General features: G+C 31.0%; 1 protein-coding gene and 2 long non-coding RNA genes across 3 annotated transcripts; all 3 read left to right on the top strand.

Moving 5' to 3' along the window:
* Positions 1-921: 921 nt before the first annotated feature.
* LOC103503360 (2-alkenal reductase (NADP(+)-dependent)-like) lies at positions 922-4,211 on the top strand. Its single transcript, XM_008467529.3, has 5 exons — positions 922-1,366; positions 1,572-1,752; positions 1,845-2,011; positions 2,114-2,196; positions 3,690-4,211. Exons 1-5 carry the CDS (start codon positions 1,136-1,138, stop codon positions 4,078-4,080), a joined length of 1,053 nt encoding a protein of 350 aa, XP_008465751.1. The 5' UTR covers positions 922-1,135; the 3' UTR covers positions 4,081-4,211.
* A 1,532-nt stretch (positions 4,212-5,743) lies between these two features.
* On the top strand, positions 5,744-6,445 carry LOC127150958 (uncharacterized). The gene is made up of 2 exons (XR_007823607.1): positions 5,744-5,822; positions 6,037-6,445. It is a non-coding gene; the product is annotated as an uncharacterized LOC127150958 (long non-coding RNA).
* Positions 6,446-7,627: 1,182 nt separating this feature from the next.
* LOC127150959 (uncharacterized) lies at positions 7,628-8,434 on the top strand. Its single transcript, XR_007823608.1, has 2 exons — positions 7,628-7,702; positions 8,233-8,434. It is a non-coding gene; the product is annotated as an uncharacterized LOC127150959 (long non-coding RNA).
* The last annotated feature ends 1,501 nt before the right edge of the window (positions 8,435-9,935 follow it).

Below are 9,935 nucleotides of genomic sequence, written 5' to 3'. Positions count from 1 at the left end.
CTAAGTATTACTCTAAAGTGGTTGTGTTATAGAATGATCAATTTCTCTTTTCTTATTGTAGAGCATTGATTAGAGTTTTAGATTGATGGATTAGATCAGATGTAAGATAAATTTGCATTCTAGCCGTCAATATTCTTTATCATATACTATGTGTCTATCAAATTTTTTATGGTATTGTCTATTTGGTTTTTTCAATACCGTTTGTTACTTTTGTGAGGTATCTTTAATTAAGATTCTCTCGTCATATGTTCATGGTGATAATTTATTAATATCTAATATCTCGTTTGGTAACTATTTTGTTTTTTGTTTTCGTGTTTAAAAATTAAGTCAATATTTTTCCATGTCTTACAATGATTTGCATATTTCTTAAATACAATTATTAAATTCCAAACCAAATTAAAAAAAAAAAAAAAAAAAAAAAACCACTATTTGAAAGCTACTTTTTTTAGTTCTCAAATTTTGGTTTGATTTTTTAAATCATTGGTAGAATTTAAATAACAAAGTATATAGATTTAATTCTTCGAATGTATTTGCGTTTATACACGTTGTGTTTGTGTTCTAGGAGCCACTTCTTCCAATTCATACGGTTCTTGCACTCGAGCACGTCTTCTTTGAACTAGTGCAGGTACAATAGGTACGTACATCATACAAATAACATATGTTCTCCTTGTCCCCCCTCGTTATCGTTACATATATCTAGGACATGCTTAGGTCATTGACGTGTAGGAGTCGTAGAACCATTATTGGAATTGTTCCAAATAGCTAGTGATAATTATGATAATGATGATGCCAGCATTTGGAACAAGATATTATGAGTACCCGATTATATTAAATTAAAAATAAAAATTGAAATTTTAGGAAGGAAAATTAAAATTAAAATAAAATAAAGAAATAAAACATTATATGAAAAATGAAAAGAAAAAAGGAAAAGAAATTGGCAAGTCTTCATGGAGAGGAGGGAGAAAAAAAGGGAAGGAAAGAAGAGAGATAAAAACACAACCAAAAAAAAAAATAGAGAAGAAAAACAAACATTATTCTTGTAATTAGTTTGAGAATAATAGTATTTGGGATTTAGTGAGAAACTTTATAAGGAGAGGTTGAGAGGTGGTTTTTCATTTGGAGAGGAGAGGTAAAGATGGGAGAGGTGGTGAGTAACAGGCAGGTGGTTTTAAAGAATTCGGTCACCGGATTTCCGAAGGAATCGGATTTTGAAGTAACCACTTCCACCATTTGCTTGAAGCTTCCAGAAGGTTCCAAGAAGGGAGTTTTAGTGAAGAATCTCTATTTATCCTGTGATCCCTACATGCGTGTTCTTATGACAAATGCCCATCTTTACTTTCCCATTGATTTTTACACTCCACCCCAGGTCAATATTATCTACTATACTTTTTATTATATTGTTTTCTTCTTCTTCTTCTTCTTCTTCTTCTTCTTCAATTCATAATTGTCTTTTTCCCCTTCTTCCATTTTTTATTGTATGTATGGATGGAAGTGGTTAAAAATGAAATTAGAATGGAAATGAAAATGAATGAGAGAGAGAGACACACACATTAATATTATTGCATATACAGGTGTTATATGGGTATGGAGTGGGAAGGGTACTGGAATCAGGAGATCCAAAATTGAAAGAAGGAGATTTTGTATGGGGAATAACTGGTTGGGAAGAATACAGTGTGATTGAAGACCCACAAAAGCTCTTCAAAATCAACCATCGTCACGATGTCCCACTTTCTTATTACACTGGAATCCTTGGTACGTACGTATGTTTTCCTTTTCCTTTCAATACATCAAATAGATATTAACATGTATAATAATTTTGAATGAATGTGGATGCATGAGTTCAGGAATGACAGGTGTGACAGCATACTTTGGATTCTATGAAGTGTGTTGTCCAAAAGAAGGTGAATATGTATTTGTTTCAGCTGCTTCCGGTGCTGTTGGTCAGCTTGTTGGCCAATTTGCTAAATCTCTCGGTTGCTATGTTGTTGGCACTGCTGGTACTCAACAAAAGGTCTCTTCATCATTCCCATTTTTTTTCTCTTAATTAAATATTACAAATTTCCATCCCTTAATCTCATACTTTTGTAAGCTCTGTTTGTACGTATGAGCACAGATTGATCTCCTAAAAAACAAGCTTGGATTTGATGATGCTTTCAACTACAAAGAAGAATCCGACTTGAATTCAGCACTGAAAAGGTCAAAACTTTATATTCTAAAATCCATGTTTTTTACAATAACTCTATTTTAGTTTTATAAATGCATCGGTTTATTTTTCAGATTATGCCCAAAACGAAAGCCGATTTTGAAGTGACTAAAATAATTTTTATTTAAATCTATTTTAATCTGAAATTGTTAGAAATCATATATTTTTGTTCATTTTTATTTTAAAGTCAATTTCAAACGGTGTATAATTAAAAATTAAAAAAATCATTCTTATAAGTGTACCATCAAACATCAAAAAATTAGTTAAAAAGAACAAAACATTAAAATAATTATATAAAAATCCATTTTAACAAATCACTGGATATTAAAATCACTATTTGTAACAACACATGATCTCCAAATATGTGCTTAGTTATATATATCTATATATGTGTGTGTGTGTGTTCTTTTAAAAAAATGATAAAAAAAAAAACATAGCATAAACTTTTGAGATAATGAGTTATTGAGAAATTGTGGTTTATATTTAATGTGAAATAATAGTGAATTTTTCTTCTTGTTTTTATTACGTACCAAACATCAAATGAAAAGATAGAAAGATATGTAGAAGTAAAAGAAAAATGATTTAGTGGTAGAAGTAGAAGGAAGAAAGGTATCTTAAACGTTTAATTGGTTTCCTGGGATGTCCCCACCCAACATTATCCTCTGACCACCGGGGCCCTAATCCATTTATATTGATTTAAATCTTAAATCAATCATTGTATGAAATTTAACTTTTACTTTAATAAGTATGTTAATTTAAACTCAAAATTTTCGATTTGAATTTAAAAAATATCAAATTATTTAACTTTTTTCATTTAAAACTTATGAATGATTATAAGTAAATCCATTTAGACACTTCATTTAAATTATATTTGAAATCATGGATGCTATATGTATATAAACTTTTTTTAATAAAGCTTTTGAATTGCTTTCTAAATATAATTAGTGGAGTTAAAAGGTGGAAATGAGTATAGGCTTGATGTCATCAAGGACATTATCCAACCTCAAAACTCCAAGTTTAATTTTTTTACTTTAAATATTATTAAAAAAAGCTTATTATAGTTAATTCAGAATAAGATGAATTATAGGACCATGGTTTCCAAAACTTATGGAGAATTATTATTATTTTTTAATTTTTTTAAAAAAATTATCAATAAGAACTAAGTACACACTCTAATTAAATTTGATTTCAAAATTAGATATTTTTGATGTTGTTTGTTGTCGTTTTTTTTTTCTCCCATGACATCTTTGGATTGGTAGATTATATAACCCAATATCAAAAATAATTTAGTAAACATAGTTTTTCAATTTCTTTTGACAATTTTTTTGCATATTTGTTGGGTAGGAAAGTTAAATTTTTAACCAAATTAAAAAGATAAACAAAATTAATAGTTATCAAATCCACCGTATTTGTTATCATTTTCAATTATCCACTCCTAAACCAAGCTTTTTTAACGGAGAAAGTCTTGGTATAATGGATGGAACAGATACTTCCCAAAAGGCATTGATATATACTTTGAAAATGTTGGAGGGAAAATGCTTGATGCAGTTCTAGTGAACATGAGAGAACATGGAAGAATTGCAGTTTGTGGAATGATATCACAATACAATCTTGAGAAGCCAGAAGGAGTACACAACTTATTAAACATTGTTTTGCAACGAATTCGTGTCCAAGGCTTTGAGGTTTTTGATTACTACCATCGCTATTCTGAGTTTTTGGATGCTGTTTTGCCTCTCATTCAAGCCCGAAAGCTTGCTTACGTCGAGGACATGGCTGAAGGCCTCGATGCCGGTCCTGCCGCTCTCATTGGTCTCTTTTCTGGACACAATGTTGGGAAGCAAGTTGTTGCTGTGGCGCCTCAATCATCAGCTGTGTAATAATTTGTATTCACTGATCATTGCAAAACTTGGTTTTTCATGTTTGATGTCTACTGTCATTTTCGTGAGCTTTATTTTGTTGAAGAAGGTTGTTTTCCATATCCATCTCAACCTCATTAGAGGAGCTAAAATGTGTGTTTTTATTATTGAGTTTTTACTCAAAAATTAGTCTTCGGATGTCTTTTATACATATATATATTATGTTTGGAATAAAACAAAAGGAAATATATATTGGTCATCGTAATGTATATTTCCACGACGTGTCCTATAGAATTTATCAACATAATTCAGGAACATAATATTAGCTTAGCTTATAAAATCAATTAGGCAAGTTTTATTAAGACCACTACTAGAAAAAGACCCTTTCTTGACGGTTGATTTTTTTCTTTTCTTGACGGTTTTTCAAAACCATCAAGAAAGAGGCGGTTTAATGGGAAAACCGTCAAGAATTTTGATTAAAAGGCGGAGGGGAGGCAATTTACAGAATTCTTGACGGTTTTGAAACATCAAGTAATATACAATTCTTTCTTGACGTTTTGAAACCGTCAAGTTCTTTATTCTACATTCTTGACATTTTTAAAACGTCAAGAATTTTTATGAGTTCGATATTCTTGATATTTTTTAAAACGTCAAAGGTATATATTTATCCTTGACATTTTAAAACTGTCAAGAAATATCGATAAACTCTTGACGTTTTAAAACGTCAAAATTTTTTATGAAAAGCGGAGGGGATTCATTTTCAAATTTATTGACGTTTCTTGACGTTTTAAAAACGTCAAGAATGTTTTATAAAAAAAACCTATTTTTTTAAAAAAATAAACCTACATTTCCCCTTCTCTTTTTACTTTTTCCCTTTCCCTCCACACACAACCCAAATTTCATATTCCCTCCCGACGACAACCAAACATCCAAAATTTCCTCATTTATTCCTAATTTCCCTCCAACCACTTTTCATTAAATAATTAATAAAAGAAAAATCATTATCTTCTACTTTCTCCCTATCTAAATTTTTTTCTTTTCCCCCTTTTCTAAACAAATCTTTTCCCTCTTTTTTTCCCCCCTAAATTTCCTTTCTTCTCTCATAATAGACGAAAATACCTTCTTCCTCTTCCTCAATTTTTTCTCTCAAACCCTATCTTCTTCCTTTTCCCCAATTTTTTCCAATCACATGCACTCCCCATTCTCCACCACTATGTGAGTCCTCGCTCCACCAAGCTCTAGACAAAAGTCATTCGAGCATCGCAGACATTCCCCCACGGTCGGTTACCAAACGTTCTCGCACCACGGATAGCAAATATTCCACCATAAAAGTTTGCGCACGGGTGGTTTCCAAACATCTAGGCCGCCCCAACTTCGCTCCACCACGCACGGCTGAGGATAACTACAGAACTTCTTAGTTTACTTAAACGCATAGCCATTCCAGACGCCGACCACACAAACACTAAAAAACACAAACTCACAACCATTTTGCTGGTATGTCTCTTCTCCTCTATGAACTTCAAGTTTGTTACATTGATGGACTGGTTTAGTTTTTGTATTAAATACCTAATAGCTCAACTTAAGCCTTAGGAAATTTACTATTTGTTTTAATTTACAGTTTGTTTGGCTTATGGGTGATGCTTGTTTCAAACTTCTATGGTAGAAATGATACAGATCTACATTTGACTAATTTGGTTCCTTGTTGCCTGGACATCTTAAAGTTGATTTTGGTGATGCAGTTGCCCTTTAGAAAATCTTTAAAGGTTAGGAGAATATATTATTCAAAGACATCGTCACCCTTGTGTTTGCAATTTATGTGTCAAGAAATCTATTACTAAAAGAATCATAAAAAAAATCATCTTGTTTGTATATTTCCACTATAAAATAGCCCTATATATTTGTTTATTGCTTCGCAATAGGGATTTATATACTTGGCATCTGGTTAAACTTATTACTTGCCATTCTTATGGAATGTAGAGCACCGTGACTGAATAGCTGGGTTTTTGTTTGAGCCTATTCAAGGAGAGGCAGGGGTATGTATGATTGGACATAAATCTTTTTACACTACTGATGGTTGATTTTCTTTTTATACCCATTGTTTGGGTTATAATGAGTTTATTTCTACTTTTAATCCATCCTTATTGGACTTCAATGAAATTGCAAGTTTGTTTGCACAAACGAGTTTCTATATCCAGATTCATGGCAATTTGAGAGAGTCCGCCACTGCAATGTTGGTATTTTTCTTTTACATGTTCTCCTTTTACAAAATTTCAAATTGTAATGTTACAAGAGAACAACTTTCACTTGTTGGTGATATTTCCATAGTTCAAGTTATGTACTTTTTCTTGTGTATAAAAGTGAAGGTAGAAAACATGATTATTGAAAATGTTCTTTTTTCATCTTGTCTTATGTTCTTCTTTTCCACTTTTGTGATATGAATTTTTCTTCAAATTCACACAATAATGTTCATTGCAAATTAGGTAGATTTTATTTTCTCATCATTGCCACATTCTATTAGTCAAGAATACCACGTTCTATTGCTATGTGGTAATATTTATTTAAGTTATTAATGGTCATAAGTGGAATATAAAGTTTCATGTTGATTTAAAAGAATGTACAGGGGTTAATGCATAGTTATGTTCTGTGTAAGTTTAATATCAACTTCATTTTATTTTAACTTGGAATTGGAAGAAGAACTAGAAGGGTTTTGACATAGATGTGAAGAAGTTGGAACAATTGGATTATTTTGATAGTATTACATTTTGTAAAGTATATATTGTGATGGGGTTTGATTACTACTCTGCCCATGTTTTATCCATCTTTTACTTTATTTTTCATGGCAAATAAAGGATGAAATACTAGTCATAAAAGATTTATTTTTAAATTTTTTATTTAATTTTATGAAGATAGAGGGCCTAGAAGGTGTTTGATAAAATGTGTGAATAGAGAAAAAGGTAAAAAATAGTGAAGAACAAGACTTGGTTATTGTCGTTGTGCTCCACACTCTTCAATAGTATCAAATGGTACAATTTACTTCTTCACAGGGAATTATATTGAATAGTATCAGATGGACGCATGTTTGTACTTGACGTTCTTGTTCGTTGTTGCTCTTTCATATATTACCAGGACTCTTCTTTGTTTAATACTTGTTTTCTTTGAGTAGTTTCAAAGTTTAACTAACTTCTTTTCTGCTTGAATCGATAGTGATGGACGTCTCTAACATAAAAATAGGTCGTTGATAATGTAAGTACTTTCCATATTGTTTAATTTTTTTGTGTTAGACTTTCTTATGATTATTGAATATATGTGGCCCTATCTTGATAAGGTTTATATGTTTCATCAGCAGTATCCATTCTTAAGTCATTCTATCAACTTTTTTGTTGGTTAACTATGTTAATTCCACCTGTCATGCTGCCACATATTTTATTTGCCCTTTCCTTTACTTTTTTATTTCCCCCCTCTTTTTGTAGCTTCTCAATTTCTTATGCATTTGTTTATATTTTTTTTTTCTTGACACAGACAATATGCAAAACAACAAGAAATATTACCTAACCTATAAATGCAGAGCAAATTCCCAAATTTAAGATCGATTCTATTGAATTTGAAACACTCACACTAGGGTCCTTGCCGCCAACTTTTCAAGGTACTAATGTGATTCAACCCTTTTTAGTTCAATATAAGGCATGGTTGTAGTATAGGAAACCTCTATAAGGCATGTTGAAAATTGGAATCACTTTTTTGTTGTGTCCACTTGAGATTATGTTGAAAATGAATAATTGAAAAACGAGCAATGTTGATATTAGTTAGATTCCATCTAAATACCATTGAAAATCTCTAGATTACTCTACAAAGTTCATTCAAGAGAGTATAGCCATTGATGTGATTTAAATGCATTATTTTTCCTTTTGATCTTTTGATTATTATGAATTTCAACCTTCGATTCTTAATTATCATTGAAAATCTCTAGATTACTCTACAACCTTCGATTCTGAATACCATTGAAAATCTCTAGATTACTCTACAAAGTTCATTCATTATGGTTGTTGGAGAATAGAAACTGTGATTTTATTTGTGTAGTATGATCAGCTTACTCTTAATAGTTGTTAGTTGATTTCTTTGACTGAATAAGTTTTGAACATACTTTGTTGTTGTGATGTTATCTACTTCTTGTAGATTGGCTCTGCTGTTGGTGGTACTTATTTTAGCTCATGAATTGGAGGTAGTAGAGGATGCAGAATGCAAGTTTATTTGAAGCCAAGTTTCATTCAAGGTCATTGAGTTGGGTTGATAGAAGTAATGTTTTGTATATGACAATATTGAACAAATATGTAAAGTTTTCAAAATGTTGATACATATATGGTAAAATGTTAATATATGTTAAAGTTTTGGAATTGTTCTAGTGCATATTTATGTTTGAGTTTTAAAACTATATTTGATGTATATTTATCGTTTATATGTAGTTGAATTCTTGGACCAATGGGAACATAATATAGGAACAATAATATAAATAAATTACAGTTAAAAAAATGGAAAATTTCTTGACGGTTTGCAAATATCATAAACAACGAAATTCTTGACGGTTCCAAAATGTCATTAAAAAGCATACTCTTGACGGTTCCCAAATGTCATGAAAAATAATACTTTTGACGGTTACAAAATGTCATAAACAATCACTTTCTTGACGTTTATTAAATGTCATGAAAAATCATTCTTGACGGTTTTAAAATGTCGTGAATATTCGTATTGTTGACGGTTTTTGTCATTCATATGACAATCTTGACGGTTCTAAACTGACATTAAAACTTATAATCTTGACGGTTCTAAACTGTCATGAATAATTGAATACTTGACGGTTATAAACTGTCAACGTTAACAATTCTTGACGTTTTTTACAACTGTCAAGAAAATTGCATTTCTTGACGCTGGATTCAACGACGGTTTTAAAACCGTCAAGAATAATCATTCTTGACAGTTTAAAATCGTGAAGAGAGTCAGTTTCTGTAGTAGTGGACATATTATGATCAGATCATAAAAGTACAGAAATTTCAATACTGCGCCTAATTGATATGAAATGGGATTATATCTCAACCTTAAGCATTAGATACAATTTGGGTGAAATTGAGGAGAAAGATGACCTTATAATAATGATGAGTACTTTGTTTTAGACATAGTTACATCATTTATAAGTTACATATCACTGTCATACTCCTGTGAGGACATGTAATATTATTGCATTTTGAACAATATTCTCTACTAAAGTACAGCGAAAACAACATTTCAAGATTTAGGTATGTTAAGATGCACAAGCTGAAACAAACCCCGAAAGGAATATGCATGTTCATAAAGATCTGCCCATGTATAGGTTGTTCTTGAGGAGGTATAAAATGGTCTTGTATGCAATCCTATATAAAATAAAATCTATTTGTATGGAAAATATTAATTTTATAAGGAATGTCGAATAAAAGACTGCAAGCCTTTACCAAAGTTAATTAGTAGTGTTGATATTTTGATTCCAAGTAAATCCACCAAAAGTTAATAAGTGTTATATTGGATAATTCAACCTTTCTCTGACTTAGCTGAATCATATTGGTAGATAAATTAAAGGCTTATCATCCTCGTGGTGAGGATTTTGACAAGGATTGCATGATCAAAGTTATGAACTCAAAGACAAAGTCTATATACTTCATCACAGTTTGGATTTGTAGACTTTCTTGATGCATGGGATGAAACCCACAGGATATGAACATATCTACAAAAGAGACTTTGATGTGTAGAGATAAGAAGATATAGATCTTGATCAAAACAAGGGTGAAAACCTATTGAGAGATATGTAAAATGAATGTTCTGACTCATTGCCATGATGGAGCCTTTTGAGC

Source organism: Cucumis melo, chromosome 9, assembly GCF_025177605.1.
Source record: "Cucumis melo cultivar AY chromosome 9, USDA_Cmelo_AY_1.0, whole genome shotgun sequence".
Classification (NCBI taxonomy): domain Eukaryota; kingdom Viridiplantae; phylum Streptophyta; class Magnoliopsida; order Cucurbitales; family Cucurbitaceae; genus Cucumis; species Cucumis melo.
This window is presented reverse-complemented; position numbering and strand designations above follow the sequence as displayed.